The sequence below is a fragment of the Narcine bancroftii genome, chromosome 4 (assembly GCF_036971445.1).
Source record: "Narcine bancroftii isolate sNarBan1 chromosome 4, sNarBan1.hap1, whole genome shotgun sequence".
NCBI classification, from domain to species: Eukaryota; Metazoa; Chordata; class Chondrichthyes; order Torpediniformes; family Narcinidae; genus Narcine; species Narcine bancroftii.
Window position 1 is genome coordinate 17,052,681 of NC_091472.1, and position 17,739 is coordinate 17,070,419.

General features: G+C 42.1%; 1 protein-coding gene across 13 annotated transcripts in view; it reads left to right on the forward strand.

Annotated features, from left to right (window-relative positions):
• Positions 1-17,739, forward strand: part of efcab2 (EF-hand calcium binding domain 2) — a 171,271-nt gene that overhangs the window by 71,469 nt on the left and 82,063 nt on the right. For 4 of the 13 annotated variants that reach the window (XR_011355559.1, XM_069930845.1, XM_069930856.1 and 1 more), the window contains exons 1-3: positions 3,257-3,344; positions 5,497-5,581; positions 11,016-11,100. Coding sequence is in view for 12 of the 13 variants with exons in the window: in XM_069930845.1 (XP_069786946.1) it covers positions 3,279-3,344; positions 5,497-5,581; positions 11,016-11,100 (236 nt within the window). In the remaining variant the exon portion in view is untranslated. Of the gene's footprint in view, positions 1-3,173; positions 3,345-5,496; positions 5,582-7,906; positions 8,041-10,975; positions 11,101-17,739 lie in introns of those variants that run through there. The other 9 variants (XM_069930852.1, XM_069930846.1, XM_069930849.1 and 6 more) reach the window with 8 other exon arrangements.

Genomic DNA, 17,739 nt, shown 5'->3' on the forward strand with positions numbered 1-17,739 from the left:
AGCCTCTCGTATCCCTTTAATTGTCCACTCTCTATATTGTCTCATACTTGCCAATCCCTCGGGTGTTCGTTTGTCCCACCTGGGTTCTTTTAAGGGATATTTTTGTTCATGGGGTCTGGGGTCCCCAGGTTGTTCATATTCCCACATGAGGAGGGCAGCCCGTCGAATCATCTGCCTCTCCTGGGGTGAGAATAATGTTCCCATTATTGCCTGCATCTCTTCCCACGTATATGTGTTTGGTCCCAGGAATTGGTCGAGCTGTTCAGCCAGTCCTATAGGATCTTCCAATAACTTTTTCATTTCTTTCTTAAATCCCCGCACCTCTGTACTAGTTAGGGGAACATTCACATATCCCGTTCCCCCTCCCGGTCCTCCCATAGGAACTTCCCTCAGGGGATTTAGGCTTATTGAAAACTTTGATGGTCCTGGACCAGTCTGGGATCTTGTCCAGGGTCGGTTTACCAGTGGAAGTTTAGGGTCCGACTCCCTTAATTCATCCTTTTTTCCCCGGCCCCTTTCGGGGCAATCAGATTCATCACCTTTCCCCTCCGGTAATGAGCTTTCCTCGGGCGCAGTAGGCACCGGGGGAATATAAGGAGGGGGAAGGTTGTCCAGAGGTTCCCATTTCTTTTCTCCCGCTACCCTCAATTTAAAACATTTTGTTAAGGATCCTGGCCAGGGAACCCAACAAAATGCATACGCTGACTCTTCTTGATTCACCTTTGGTCTCGAATTTACATATATGTTTAATGCTTGTCTAACCCAATCCTCATCAGATCCAAATTTCGGCCACCAGACCGAGGAACCTTTAATAGGTTGTTTCGACCAAAGGAGACAATATTGGATCATCTTTTTCTTGTTTTTGTCTCGATATCTTTTACTATCCCAATTTTCAAACATTCTCCCCAAAGGGCTGTCAAGGGGAACTCCCAGGAATTGTCCTGAATTTTCAGACGAGCCCTTAGATTTTGATCCTCCCATTTTCCCACCTAGATCTGTTTATCGTTGCTGAGGACCCTCTCGTTCTGGACCCTACTCCCTTCTTCTCAGACGCCTCGTCGGAGGTACTGTCCCTCCTTCGGTTACCGCTGAGGTTTCCCTGGGGTTGACCCCTCTCTTCTCGGCACTTCGTCGGAGGTGCTGTCCCTCCTTCGGTTACCGCCGAGGTTTCCCTGGGGTCTATCCTAGAGTCCCACGACAGGGTCCTCACGCCACGACAAAAGCTCTATACCTGATCTATTACGTTAGGTTTTTTTTTTATCCAAACAGGTGTATCCCGTTACACCTGTTACCCAATCCCCACACCACAATCGTAAGTCGTCACTTACCGGTGTCTTCCCGGGGATTGAACCGTCACCCTTCTCCTCTCCGTCTTGTCGTGTCACCTTGTCCGGATACCACTCGCTCAAGCCGCCCGAAGCGACGAGCAAGGGACTAGGAGCCGCTGAACTCAGCGGGGTGCACCACCTCCGATGTCCCTCTTCTCGCCTCCCCTCACGGCCGGAGTGTAGATCCCGGACGAGCCCCCATTTGTCAGAAATAAAACTTCTCACACATGAGTCTCTTTAAAACTGATGACACGACAAGCTTTATTTACAAGTCTGCAGAGTTGGACTCAACTGGCTTCTCACCAGTTAAGCCCCGATACATACAGTGCATTGATTTTTATACCCTTATTGTTTGCCCTTCCCCTTCTTATTAATACTGTTTTAATTGGTTAGTATTGCAAAAGCATTCTAAGTATAACTGCATTTTTAATTATCACGTTCGTTACGTACGCTGCGAACTCTACATACACTAAATTCTGTTTCTCACCCTTCTTATCAATCTTTTCTCTCCTGCATGTCTCTCACTATGACCATGAAAAGATAGGTTTAAAAAAACATATTCAGCAGAACCTTTTGTCCTTGGCTGCTAGTAAGCTCCCTGTCCGTTCTGGCTTCCCTGTTTATGATTAATCATCACATTTTAACTTAAGTCATTTTAACCTAAATTCTCTATATAACACTCTTCTCATTGCTACCATCAGGAAGGAGGTACAGGAGCCTGAAGATGAACACCCAACAGTACAAACAGTTTTTTCCCCTCTGCTATCAGATTTCTGAATGGGCAATGAACCACAGACACTACCTTACTTTTTATCTTCTTTTGCGCTCATTTATTTATTTTTTTAAAAAAGTGTATTGATGAAAATGTAATTCATAGCAAATTTTGCACAATAACGCTGACATAAAATGATGAATTTTGTGATACATGTTAACAACAATTAAGTCTGAATCTGGAAAACATTCTTGTTCACTCATGTCCTAAGCTGCTTGATGTGCAGTGGAGATAGGTAAGGGAGTTGAAATGAAATGCAACCGGAGCTCAAGAGGGTAGGTGCTCGGAGAATCAGTTTGCCCTTCAACTCACCCATGTACAGGAGGCCAGTAGATGCAGTAGATGAGGCTGGAGACGGTGCTTGTGAATGTTTCTTTCCTATTATTATCAGACTCTTGACCAGCCCTCTCATTGGTAAAAGATGATGCCGTTGCACATTTTTAACTGTAGTTTTCTCTCTATTTTGCCTTGATAATACCCTGCCCTGCAAACTTGACTTACGACCACACGACACCCTGCACTTTTGTTTTAGTATTGCATGACCAGCCGCACTTAAGAGTGGAACAACTTGCCTGGATAGCATGCAAAACAAAGATCCGATTGCATCTCAGTACACAATAAGCAATTCAGTCCTCTGCCTTCAAATGCTTTTTGACCATCCATGTGAAGGACTTTGACCCAGCAAAGGTGTCTGGGGCAGCGTAATGCTGTCACAGGGCCAGGGACAGCAACCGGCCGTGTCTGTCAGTCTCCCTGTGTCTATGTGGGTTTCCCCCAGGTGCTCTGGTTTTCTCCCCCCCCCCCCCCGACCCCCTTCGGGGTGGAATGCAGATAAATTTGGTTGAATTGGACTCATGGGCTTTTCCTGTGATCTACGTTGAAATGTTCCAATGTTAAGCACCTCTTGTTTGAAGGTGCAACAATTTAGTTTGATGCAGCTGCACATTGAAACCTGACTGGCAGAGATAATTCAGCCCCATGTTCTGTTTGTGCATGGCCATTCAACCCTCCAACAATGCCCATCCTACTCTCTCCAAGTCCCTTGCCCCATCTTCCCCTCCCCCCCCCTTTGACAGCCCGCCCTGGAGTCGAGGCCTCTGGGACATGGAGGCGTTGCCTGGCAACCGCGCAAACAACATGGCCGACGACAAGGAAGCGGCAGGTGAGCGGTCGGGTTGATGCAGAAAGTGTTCGGCAGACGGGGGTTACAGTTTATTTCACGGACTTTGCCCGATCAGCATCAGGTGAAGGGACCCCCACCAAACTTAATAACCCCCTCCAAACTTAATAACCCCCTCCAAACTTAATGACCCCCTCCAAACTTAATGACCCCCTCCAAACTTAATAACCCCCTCCAAACTTAATAACCCCCTCCAAACTTAATGACCCCCTCCAAACTTAATGACCCCCTCCAAACTTAATGACCCCCTCCAAACTTAATAACCCCCTACAAACTTAATGACGCCCTCCAAACTTAATAACCCCCTCCAAACTTAATGACCCCCTCTAAACTTAATGACCCCCTCTAAACTTAATGATCACTGATAATGGAGCGAGGGCAGAAGGTGCTGTCAACCAGCACGCACTCGCTTAGAAAAGGGAGCCAGCCAGCAGCTGGGGGAGGGGTCAGCCAGCAGCTGGGGGAGGGGTCAGTCAGCAGCTGGGGGAGGGGTCTGTCAGCAGTTGGGGGAGGGGTCAGTCAGCAGCTGGGGGAGGTGTCAGTCAGCAGTTGGGGAGGGGGTCAGCCAGCAGCTGGGGGAGGGGTCAGTGAGCAGCTGTGGGAGGGGTCAGTCAGCAGCTGGGGGAGGGGTCAACCAGCAGCTGGGGGAGGTGTCAGCCAGCAGTTGGGGGAGTGGTCAGCCAGCAGCTGGGGGTGGGGTCAGTTAGAAGCTGGGGAGGGGTCAGCCAGCAGCTGGGGGAGGGGTCAGTCAGCAGCTGGGGGAGGGGTCAGTCATCAGCTGGGGGAGGGGTCAGTCATCAGCTGGGGGAGAGGTCAGTTAGCAGCTGGGAGAGGGGTCAGCCAGCAGCTGGGGAATGGGTTGAGAACCTGCACCACTCCTTATGAAGAGTTTCAACCCCAAAGGTTGACTGCCTCTATGGATGGTGCCTGAGCCACTGAGTTTCTCCATTGTTTGTTCCAGCAGTCTATTTCGTATTCTTGATGAATAGAAAGACCAGGCTTGTCCATGACCTTTTTAATGTTAATAGATGCTGTGTTTACTCAGTGTAGACCTGATATTTTGAAACCAACATCATTGGCAAAGTCTGGCAAATTTCTACAGATGTGTGGTGGATCTTGGGGGGGGGGTCACCAATACCCCTGAGTGTAAAGTCCTGCTAAAATTAGTAGACAGTCCAGGCAAAACCCTCCGCACCATCGAGTACATCTACAGGAAAATGCAGCAATCATCAAGGATCCAAGCCACCCAGCACATGCTCTGTTTTCGCTGCTGCCATATGGAAGAGGTATAGGTGCCACAGGCTCAGACCATCAGGCTTAGGAACAGCTGCTACCCGACCACCATTAGACTTCTCAACAACAAACCAAATCAGGGACTCTTGCATTTTATTAATTTTTCTCTCTCTGTAGTGCACATTCAGTTTGCTTACATTTCTTTGCTTGTTTACATGGGTATGTTGAGTACAGTTTTTTTGCATTACCAATAAGCGGTCATTCTGCCTTGCCCACAGGAAAAATAATCTCAGGGTTGTATTTGATGTCATGAATGTATTCTGACAATAAATCTGAAATGGAAGAAGGCTTAGAAAAATAATAGCTTGTTTCTTCTTGCACTGTTACCAGAAAGACTGAAAGAAAAACTTTTCGAGGAAACTAAATTATTTTGTTGAAACATTTGATTATTAATTTAATTTGCATCAATTTTATTTGTGTAGGGAACTAAACAAACACTTATGGTGGTACAAGTCCATGGCTGGGAATCTAAAATAAAAACAGAAGAAAATGCTGAACTCAGCAACATTGCTGAGAAAGATGTAGATTTTTCACTGATCACCAGATTACTGCCTGACTGCCCTTGGACTCTGTTGTTTCTTTTGGCGTGGTCCTGGCTGGTTCTCAACTCATAAGCATAGCTCAGGAGGTCTCCTATGGAAAAAAAAGTGGGTCGTTGTGCTTGCAGAATGTGTTTGCCACTGAGACCTGACACCCAGGTACACCAGAAATTACAGCTACCACTAAAATAAATGTCCTTTTTTTGTGTGTTTAAATTCACAGACTTTCAATAACATGTGGGATTTATTAAAACGATAGGAAATTAAAATGAAACTATTTTTAAAAGAATCAAGACTAAAAATACTAATGCATGCTTAAACATTTAATCCCATTTTAAATGAACTAAATCAAATAAAATGGCCTGCTTATCATTTTCCTCGCAGTTATTTCTCTTTCTTCCTATTGACTTCAATGGAGCCACTGCAGTTGGCACAGGATCAGCAGACAGATTTCTCAGCATGAAACCTGGTAAGTTCATGGAAGTCAGTGTTCATTCTGGACTCCATGAGGAAGTCACTGGGGCAGAACAAAGCAGCTGGCAATTTCATGAAAGATGCCACTGTTGACCTAAGCCCTTGCCAATGGTAGAGTTTGGATACAGGTATTCACAAGGAAACATCAGTAAGACTGACCTGGCTTGGGTGAAAGTTTGTTTAATGTTTCACGGTGGTGAAATTTCATCAGAACCTTTCCCGATTCTGACGATAGGTCGTCATCATCTGAAATGAAATTATTAAAAAAACTGTTTCTATCCAAAAATACTGCTTGACCTGAAATTTCTGTTTTCAAAGATAGTCGCTTTTCTAATACGCAGAAACTGCCAGTGCTGAAATGTAATCTGAAGCTAACCATTTTTGACACTTCTCTCCCCTTTTCAAATTTATTTTTCTCCATCTCAGGAGACATTTATTACCAACCCATAGACTCCCACAGGTACCAAAGCTCCTTGCACTGTTATTCCTGTAAGGATGCTTTTCTTTTTGTTTCTCTGCCTTCATTTTGTTTGCACTCAAGATGTGGTCTCCCATCATTCCAGGACATCCAAAATGTCCTCCTTATTCAGCAACATGGCTTTGTTGAAGTCGTGTACTTAACTTCGTCGGGAGGGGAGTGAGAGTATCAGGATCACCCGTGCGGCAGTGAGCCAATGAGAAGGTCAGAGGAGTTTAGCTGGGTGGTGTTTGGGGAATAGAATGTTGAGTCTAGTGAATAGTAAAATGAAAGTCGACTTCACGGTGTGCTGAAAGAAACGAGTGGTGCATTCTTTATTTGTTTGTAAGCTGCGGCAAATCAGCTTCCCCTCAACTGTGGTCAATAGAATCATCATCGCTTGCCATTTCTGCCAATTGCAATTAGACCCCAGCACTAAATACATCTACCCCTCCCCTTAACACCTGTGCACGGATCACTCTCTCCGCTTTTTCCAAGGGGCAATGGAAAGAGTGATCCATGCAGAATTCCTCCCCACCCACCTCTCCGTGATGCCTAGTACTTTCCCCTGCAGCTGAAGGAAGTGTAATCCTGGCTCTTTCACGTCTTCACTACCCTGCAGGGATCCATATAGGCCTTCGACATGAGCAAAGATTTTCGTGACATTTTATCTTCATCTATTGCATTCAGGGCTCTTGATATAACCTTCCCTACATTGATGAGACCAAATGTAGACTTGGGACTCTTTTACAGAGTGTGATAGTACAGATTCTATCACCAATGTGTATATGTACAGATTGTGGTGTAGGATGACTGTGATTGGCTGAGAGCATAGCCACGCCTACTGGCAGGTCTTAAAGGATTGCTCCTAGCCAGACCAGGTCATTCTGGACTGGTTGACCTACATGTGATATGCTCCAGTCTTTTAGTTAATAAAAGTCTTGGTTTGGTTCAACAAGTCTTTGGTTCTTTCGACGCGCACTACACAGAGCATCTATGCTTTCCCTGCAGTGGCCATCCTGAGATCCTGGTTGCATGCCATTCTAGCTTCCTTTCCCATTACCACACTGTCCTGGGTCTTCTCCACTGCCAAAGAGAGTACTTGCATAGCCTAGAGGAACAACACCTCATATTCTGCTTAGGGAGTCTACAGCCCAATGGTATGAACATGGAATTTTCTAATTTCATGTTCCCTCTCTCTTCTGTAGCCTTCTGCACTTCCCCTTTCCCTCCTTTTTGTCCCCTTACATTCTCATGGCTACTCTTGAGATACATTCCCCTTCACCCCCTATCTCCCCACTGGATTCTTCTGCTCTCTGTCCTGCCATCTCCCTTTGGTTCCCTCTGGTATTTTTTAATTTAACCTTTTTCTTTTTCTTATCAGATTCCAGCATTGGCATTCTTTGTCTTCTAATTATCCCTCTACCTGATACAACTCATCTTCCTTCACCTGAACCCTTTGTTTTCTTTCTTGCCTCTCTCTCTCCCTTTGGCATCTGCCAATCTATTGCCTCTGTTCATCATGTTTCACCTCTTCCTGGTTCATCAATCCCTCATGGTGTCCTTGTGTGACTCCCAGCATGTCCTCCTTGCACTGATTTCGGCATATTCTCAGTCTCAATTAAGGGTTTCAGCCATTCCTTTTCTCCTGCTGATGCTGCTTGACCCGTCGAGTTCCTCCAGCAGACTGAATTAAGCTTTTCTGAATATTTTACTTTGTCTTTGTGACTCGTGTAAATATACATTACTACGATATTGGTTTTAGTTTACAATGAATTTTACTTTCATATTTTTAATTTTACTATTTTATTTTTCTTCTTTAATTTGTATTACATAATCCATTTTCAATAACATTCTCGTTAGATAATTTCATCCAGGACTCTTAAAAACAAAGGGGCGCCTTTTCATTCCCATTGTTGATTGAAAAGTCACTTACTTGCTGGATCTGCACCATGGTGGTAACAAATTTGTTGGAATATAGAACATCACAGAACAGTGTGAGTTAAGTTGAGACATAAACCTTTGTATTATTTATTTTCACCTATTCAAATGGATGATATTAAAGATATTGTCTATGAACAGAACCAGATAAAATTATGAAACAAAATTTGAAAAAGTAATGGGATTCTCATCCCCATCACTGTTCTACAGCTGATCGGGTTTAGTAGATTGAAGCAATGCAATCTGCACGTGCACATGTTGTAGGGAAGGGAAGGAGCAGAATGAAAAGCTCAGCTGTGTGTGTGCCTGTCCAGCAGCTCACATGGAGCATAATTAGTTGTGAAGTTTCCATTGGCAATACCCCCAATCATCCAACTGGATAGAATAATATTTTTAAAAATATTAATTCTAGTCATTCTAAATCTGTATTTCTCCATTGTGAAAAAATTCCCCCAATTCTTCAATTCTGATTTAATTTAGGGTTCAAATATTTTTGCTTCTATTTGTAATACAATACTACATATAAATTTTTAAAAGGTAACAGGCCCTTTCAGCCCACAAGCCTGTGCCACCAATTATACCCATTTGACCTACAACCCCAGTACGTTTTGAACAGTGGGAGGAAACCAGAGCACCTGGAGGAAATGGACACAGACACGGGGAGAACATACAAACTCCTTACAGATATTGCCAGATTCGAACCCTAGTTGTTGGTGCTATTACAGCCTTCACTAACTGCCCAGTATGACAATTGACTCTTGATGATTACTCCAAATGTAGTTCACCAAGGGATTCTGCACTTTAATTTTCTTGGGATTATATTGCCTTTTGCTAAACGCTTTTTGTTTTCCCAATGTTCTTACTGCATGGTGTCTAAATTTAGAAGTTACCCCAGCACCTAAATGCAAATGCATGTCATCATTCTGATCCATGTTGATGGATTCTACCACTAATGTGTTCTTACTCCTGACACATTTTCATGAATGCTGGAACACTCATGATTTAATTATTTTTCACATGTGCATGTTATGTACAGATATTCCATTGCTTCCCTAATTTATGAAGTCACCGTCTAAAAACATGGTTCTTGGCAGAACAACAACCAAAATTTACTATCTTCATACTAGTTATTGAACTTTGTTTATCAGAAGGTAACAAATTTGTTGGAATATAGAACATCACAGTACAGACCCTTCAGCCCACAATGTAGTTTGACCTATATAAATTTATTCCACAACAATCTAATCCTTCTCTATTTCACACCCATAAACCTCTATTTTTCTGATATCCATGTGCCTATCTAAGAGTCTTAAATATTCCTAGAGTAGCAGCCTCCACCACCACTCCTATGAATGCCTTCCAGGCACCCACAACTCTTTGTGTCTAAAATAAATGCCTCTCCTAAACTTTCTTCCACTCATCTTGCACATATTTGTTGTTGTCGCCCTGGTTAAAAAGGTGCTGGCTATCTATGCCTCTCATATATCCCCTTTCACACCGCCAATTCGATGTGGGTTAACTGGCTAATTTAGCAGGTCCATTCCTGGTAATTGTGTGGTGGAAATGTCCCAACCTGGCAGGGTGAGTTAAATTCAACCGGGCTCTGACTCTTGTTGGGAGCGAGTGTCAAGGCCTGGCTGAGTTAACTTGCTAATCGCTTTCTGGTGGTGTGAAAGCACAACCTCCTCTCGCATTGTTACCGCTGGAGGTAGGACCCCCCTTAAAATGTTTTCCTGCTTCCCAGGAGGTTTGGCAGTGTGAAAGGGGCTATAAACTTATTCAGTCCTCTGTCAACCAAAGAGAAAAGCCCTAGTTCTGTTAACCTTGCCTCATAATACACATTCTCCATTTCAGACAATTATCCTGGTAATCTCTGTACTCTCTCTAAAGTTTGTACATCCTTCCTGTGATGAGGCGACCAGAACTGGATACAATACTCCAAGTGTGGTCTAACCAGAGTTTAGTAGAGTTTCAACATTATCTCACACCTCTTGAACTCAGTCCCCGACTAATGAAGGCCAGCACACCATATGTCTTCTGATCACCCTATCAACCTTTGCAACAATCTTGAGGAACCCCAAGATCTCTTTGTTCCTGCACACTATTAAGAATTCTGCCATTAACTACGTACTGCCTCTTCAAGTTCAACCTTGCAGATTGAACTCCATCTGCCACTTTTCCATCCTGTATATCCTGTTGTGATACATCATCAATTGCTCTAAACACTGTTGTTCAGAAACCAATAGGGCTTTACTTACTTAAGAACAAAGACACATCCATACTGTTCAATTGTCCTGCACTGAGGAGGGTCTGTGGAGCGGTCACCTTTATACAGGTAAAATTGGCCAATAGGTGTGCCTGACCATACAATTATCTGCAAAAGTGGTTTACCACATGTAACGTCAGACAACCTTCTACAGAATCCATGACACCTCCAACATTTATGTTACCTGTGAACTTAGTGAACCAACCCTCTTTACCATCTTTATCATTTATAAAAATCATGAAGAGCAGTGGTCCTGCAGAACACCACGTCACAGACTTCCAGACAGAATATGTTCCATTTACTGTCGTAACATGCTTAATCTTCTATTTTCTCACACTTGACGTGTCTTCAGTAAGTGTTGGGAGTACATGGTGACATCCAGCTCTACATCTTAGGCACATGGTATCAGGTGCTTCCGGCCTACAAGCTGTGCTGCTCAAATACATCAAACCTACAAACCCTGAACATTTTTGGTAACACTTCATGACATTCTGACAATTGCTTACCTTGCTGCTCATGTGGCATTGTGAACGAGATTTCTTGAGCCAAAAGGAGCATTCCCTCCAAAAATGCAAGTTCCTTGCCCAGCTACTCATTCAGTTTGAAACCTTGATGTCCTTTTGACGTGAATTGAACTTCCACCCACAAATAGGACCATCTTTTATTTCAAAATGTGAATGTTTTATGATAAGTGCAAGTTATTGTTATAAATCTTATATCTGCAGTCTCCAGATATTCTACAAGTTCCATTTTATTTTACTCCAGAGGTTTTAATAGCAGATCTACAAAAGAAAATCAAAGACGCTTTTGCTGTTTTTGATCATGAGGGCAACAACACAGTGGATGTCAGGTTAGTCAATGAATTTCTAATCTGTTTATTAAAAACTATTTTTCTAGGTTTCTAGGTTTTGAGAGCAAAGCTGCAGTAGAAATAAAGTTTAAAAAAACATAGGTTTATATGGTATATTTCACATCGGGAGATCTCAGAGCATTTTGTTGCCACAGTAGTACTTCTGAGGTAGAGTCAAGAGTGTAATTTAGAAAGTGCGACAACCAATAAGGTGCCAGAATTAACAAAATGATAATGACCAGATGACCTGTTTTTGTGATAGAACACTGCAACACAGTACAGGGCCTTCAGCCCCCTATGTTATGCCAACCCATATATTTCTACCAAAAGTAAAATCAAATGAAACCCTCCCTACCTCTTTACCATCTATTATTCTTTCATTCATGTGCCTGTCTTGAAGGTCTTAAATACCCCTAATGTTCCAGTCTTCATCACCACCATCCAGACACCTATAACTCTGTATATAAAAAAAAACTTACCCCTGATGTCTCACCTAAACTTTCCTCCCTTCACTTTGTATATATGGTCTCTGTTGTTTGCTAATCCTGCCATGGGAAAAAGGTGCTGGCTGCCTACCTTATCTATGCCTCTCCGAATCTGGTAGCCCTCTATTAAGTCATCTCTCATGCTTCTATGGTCCAAAGTGAAAACCCCTAGCCCTGTAAACCTTGCTTCATAAGATTTATTTTCCAATCCAGGCAACATCCTGGTAAAGTAAAAACACCAAATTCTGGAGAAGCTCAGCAGGTCGAACAGTGTCCTTTATGTAGCAAAGGGCTTGAGCTTTTCATCAAGGTTTGAGAGAATGCTGGAAAATCTACTCTGCACCTTCTCCATTGCTTCCACATCCTTCGTATAATGAGGTAGCCACAAGTGAACATAATATTCTAAGTGTGGTGTCACTAGAAATTTATAGAATCCTCTCCACTCTTGAACTGACCCCTCAACTCTTGATGTTGTTTAAGGGTGAAATATTGCATGGGCACCTTGAATAATGCCTGCTTTCTACAAAATAGCACCGGGGGATATTTTTTATGCACATAAGATTTTTTATATATTTGAGAATACTGTCAAGGAAAATGGCAACTCTGGAAGTGAAATACTGCGTTAGTATTACACTGAAGGACCCATCTAGATTTATGTGTTCCAGTTGTTGTAATGGGGTTTGAACCCACAACATCTGACTCAGAGCAAGAGTGCTAGCTCAGGCATTACAAAAAATAAAACGGATTGTTCTAATGGAACTGTTGGGGAGCATGAAGGATGGCTTTTCATCTGTCAAATAGTTTTTATTTTTCCTCTTGTATTAATTGCTTTAAATTGCCAAAGTGGAAAGAAAAAATTGGAATTCAAAATATATGTCAGTGATTTAAATTAAGCAATTGAAATGTTTAGAAACATGAACTTTGTTGGATATGATGACTATCTCTTTCCATTTATGTTTGAAATGTTTATTGATGACTTTCCTGCCTATTTTTTTTTAGATATATTTGTCTTTTCTGAGATTCTAGGTAGCTTCATTGTTTTTATTAACCTCTGAAATGGATTTTGGAAATGACATACGAATTAAATGATATTTTATTTATTTGCCTTTCTATAATGTGGTGCAAAGTCCCAAGTGAACCTAGCTTAAACCTATTTATGAAAGGGATAACATTTTAAGAGCTGCTTTACAGATTATGAGACTGACCTGTAAGACAGGGTAAACAGTGGGTGGTACATGTTGAAGTAATATCAAGTCAAGTTTATTGTCATCTGATTGCACAAGTACAACCCGACAAAACAGCGTTCTCTGGTCCTTGTTGTAAAACACACAGCCAGACGTAACTTGCATACAGTCAAATAATACATATATGTGATAGTACAGCTTCTATCACCAATGTGTATATGTACAGATGGTAGTGTAGGATGACTGTGATTGGCTGAGAGTGTAGCACCACCTACTGGCAGGTCTTAAAGGATTGCTCCTAGCCAGACCAGGTCATTCTGGACTGGTCGGCCGACTTGTGATAGGCTCCAGTCTTTTAGTTAATAAAAGCCTTGGTTTGGATCAACAAGTCTTTGGTTCTTTAGACGCGCATTACAATATGAAGGACAAATATATACAAATAAATAATTTAAAAACGGTTGTTGTATCAGCAGCACAGCTGTGTTTCTGCTCTCCACTCTCTTGAGTCTGCACCAGTGGGTCTGGCAGCGCTGCCAGATATTTTTGCCTTCATAGATTCTGCTTAACATGCTGAGTTCCTTCAGTATTCTGTTTTTGTCCTAGAATAGAGCATCTGCAGCCTTTTCTATCTTTTCCGTTCTTCCCTGAATCCTATTAATGTCTATCACTCAACAATTGCTCCAATGCAGTTTATCTGGACATTTTAACTTCTCTTAGTTTATTTTAGAGATAGAGAACAGTAACAGGCCCTTCCAGTGCGTGAACTTGTGCAAATACACTCATGTCACCAATTCACTTTTTAACCCTGTACGTCTTTGGAATGTGGGAGGAACATAAGGACTGAATGGAGAATTCCAGTATTGCATGGAATCCCTTGGTGAAATTATATTTCACTTTGTTTGTTACTTGTAATGTTTATTTTACTGTAGATTGGCATGTGTGTAATTGGAACAGAATTTTGATGTGGATTTACAGCTTTGATGATATTGAGCCTTTTTATAAGATGAAACTGGCCACACATTAGTAGGTGCGCAGTAAGTCTGTGCAGGAGAGCCTGATCTCCAATCATATTGGGTCTCCTGATAGGTAGCTCACTTGTGTTTAAGTTCCAAAGTTATTCGTTCAAGTCCCATTCCAAACTCTTGAAGAAAATAATCTTGTCTGAGACTCCAGTATGCCACTGAGTGAGTTGCAAAAGGCTAGACACACCGTCTTTCAGAAAAAGATGTAAAATCAAGAGCTCAATTTTTACTTGCATGCATGTACAAGGTGACTTTAAAAAGGTCAGAAAGGAATCCTATCTGATGGTCAATATTTATTATAATCAACTACAACCACTTTTCTGGCCCTCATCACACTGTTGTTTTGGGAGTTTGCAGTGAGCAAACTGCTTCTAATTTATACTGACAGCCTTAATCCTGCTACAGGGAATCAGAAAATAGATTGATGTTTTATTCCCCAGCAATAAGCTATACCAGCCATTCTCAACCATTTTTTGGCTATGACCTCCTTCAGACGCTGCTCAAAGTTTATAGGCCCCCTTCCCTGTGAAACAGTCAAGTGCACTTAGTTTTTTTCTATACTTCTACTACTGACTACATAATTAAAAAAAAATGATTTAAATCTATGGATCCCCCCCGTTAAATATGCTGTGGCCCTCAGAGGGACCTTATGTCCTCCGTTGAGAATAGCAGATCAATAGCATGTTGAAATTTTCCCATTCAACACTGATCAAGATTCATGACAAAATTACAGAAGCCAGATACTAAAGATGCATACCATTATTTTAGTTTTACATTTGTAACACTGCACTAACAGTAGTTATCAATCTGGCCACCGAGTGTCAGTGCACTCCATATTGTCATTGCTAACATTTATTCTTGGAACCTGATGTTTCTAGTTCACTTTCTCATTTGCAGTCTCACTATTTGCTGGCTTATCAACCTCTAAATTATTTCCATCTCCAGCTTCAGACATTATTTTCCACACCCATTTTACACCAACAAATATGTTGTTGGAAGACCATAACTGTGGCAAAAAATGCTGGACTTCCAGTGTAAGGAGATGTTTGTGAGCTAGTGCAGTTGAGTAGCAAATTCCAAGATGCAGGAGTACCTGGTGCATTGAATCTCTGTGTAGTTATTGCAAAAGTTTTATGGGGAAGGAGCACAGTCCAGAATCTGCTGCCACTGGTCACTGAGGGGCTGTATCCTATGTATTACCCTCTCAAATACTACATGGGTGCATTGTTTAAGGAGGAAACATGTATGATGTTGATGCATTGTAAGAGAATGTATTGAATTGATAGTCTGCTGAACACATTTGGTGTACAGGGTTAATGGTTGGATACTTAACAACTTAACAGTGTGGAAGAACAGAGGGACCTTGGGGGTCCAAATCCATACATCTCTCAAGGTTGCCGCATAAGTTGAAATGATAGTTAAGAAGGCCTATGGGATGCTGGGCTTCATTAGTTGGAGGATTGAGTTCAAGAGCCGAGAGGTCATGTTGCAGCTCTACGAATCTCTGGAGAGACCACACTTACAATACTGTGTTCAGTTCTGGTCATTTCATTATAGGAAAGATTTGGAAGCTATGGAAATTTACCAGGATGTTGCCTGGATTGGAAAATAAGTCTTACGAGGCAACTTTAGCAGAGCTAGGGCTTTTCTCTTTGGAGCATAGAAGGTTGAGAGGTGATTTAATAACTAGACAGAGTTCTGAGAGGTAAAGATAAGGTAGACAGCCTGTGGGTTTTTCCCAGGGTGGAAGTAGTATATACCAGAGGACATCTGTACAAAGTGAAGGGAGGAAAGTTTAAGGGAGTTAAGCGTAAGGTTTTTATGTTGTGGCTGTCTGGAATGCCTTCAGGGGTGGTGGTCGAGGCTGGTACTTGAGGGCATTTAAGACTCCTAGACAGGCACATGGATGAAAGAAAAATTGAGAGTTATGATGTAGGGAAGGTTTCTTTTTTTTTGGTTGGAATATATAGGTCGGCACATCATTGATTGTTTAAGGGCCTGTACTGTATTGTGCACTGTAGTCTATGTTAAATGTTCTATATTTATGTGTGTTATGAATAAAGTAGACCCTGGTTATTTGACTCAAACCTGACAGGGCCTGATCATACATATCAGATTTAGCTCTGATCGTTCATATTTCAGGGTGGAGCAGGCTGTCTTACCAATTGCATTTTTAGCACATGTTTATCCCTGGCTGCAGTGCTGGATTAATTGGGTGTGTAAAGCTTGCCTGGAATAGGATTTTCTGGACCAATGTGTTTATAGTGACAAGTACGTCAGGGTTGGGACAGGAACATATAAATTTATGTCTTTGGGTGTAGGTTAGGTTCTTATTGGCTGTGGTCAGCTTGGATTTGGGACAGACCTTAATTTTATCCCAATGCAGATCATTACTGCATTCCTTCCTCAACTGAGCCTGTCTTTTCTTGACTCCCAGACCCTGGCTGACATGCCCCTTCCTATTCAGCTTTGATCTTTCATCATATCTTTTGATTAGATCCTGGACATGTTAGATGCAGCTTTGGGAATCATGTGGCCTGCTGCAGATTATTAAAGAACCTTTCCCATCCTGGCTATACCCACTTTTCTCCCCTCCTACTGGGAAAAGATACAAGAGTCTGAAGCCAGGAAATTCAAGAATAGTTTAATTCCCTCTGTATTCAGACTTTTGAACAGACCTCTCTTTAAGTAAAAGATGATGTCTTGATCTCACAAAACCCTACATCATCATGGCCCATGCACTTTTTTTTAACTTGTACTTTTCTCTCCAACACTGGATTCTGCACCTTTTTTTTTCTGTTTGCTGTATTTAAATCGTTCATTGTCCTCTGATTGTGCAAGTATAACCGACGAGACAGCGTTCCCCAGTCCTTGATGCAAAACACGCCGACACACAACCAGACATAATGCACATACAGACAAATAATACATATGCAGGACAAGTATTCAAGTATATAAACAAACAAACAAACAAACAAATAAATAAATGTTGTTTCATGAACATGAGAGTCTCACATGGCTAGTGTAAACAGTTCCTTTGGTTGTTCAGTATTCTCACTGCCCTTGGAAAGAAGCTGTTCCTCAGCCTGGTTTTGAAAGAGGTGGCTTTGGAGATTGAGGATCCATTGGCGGCAATCTTCCCAGCAATCAATAGTCTCTGGCCTGGTTCCAGGGGATTGGAAGATTACAAATGTTGTTCTGTTGTACAAGAAAAGGGGGAAATAGAAAAAAAGGAAACTATAGGCCTATAAGTCTGATGTAGGTGGTTGGGAAGATATTAGAGTCATTCCTCAGGGATGAAGTTATGAAATACCTGGAAATGCATGACAGGATTGGTCCTAGACAGCGTGGTTTTTTAAAGGGTAGATCATGCTTGACTAACCTATTAGAGTTTTTTGAAGAAATCTGAGGAGGGATAGGGAAAGGGGAGGTTGTGAATCTTATATATTTGGATTTTCAAAAGGCTTTCGTTAAGGTGCTGCATGCTAGGCTGATAAATAAGATGAAGGTCTATGGAATTACAGGGATGCTATTAGACTGGATAGAAAATTGGCTGATAGGCAGAAAGCAAAGGGTTGAAATTAAGAGATCCCATACAGGATGGCTGCCTGCAACAGCAGTGTTCCGCAGGGTCGGTCTTGGGACCGTTGCTGTTTACAATTTATATTAACAATTTGGATTGTGGAGTGAATGGTTTCATGGTAAAATTTGCGGATGACACTGAGATAGGTGGCGGAGCAAGAACTGTTGAAGAAACCATAAAATTGTAGAGGGATATAGACAGTTTGAGAGACGGGGCAAAAATATGGCAGATGAAGTAAAATGTTGAGAAGTGTTTGGTTCTACATTTTGGCAGCGGAAATAAACAGACAGAGAACTATTTGGATGGGGAGAAAATTCAATTCTCCAAGGTGCAAAGAGACCTGGGCGTCCTTGTACAGAGTAATT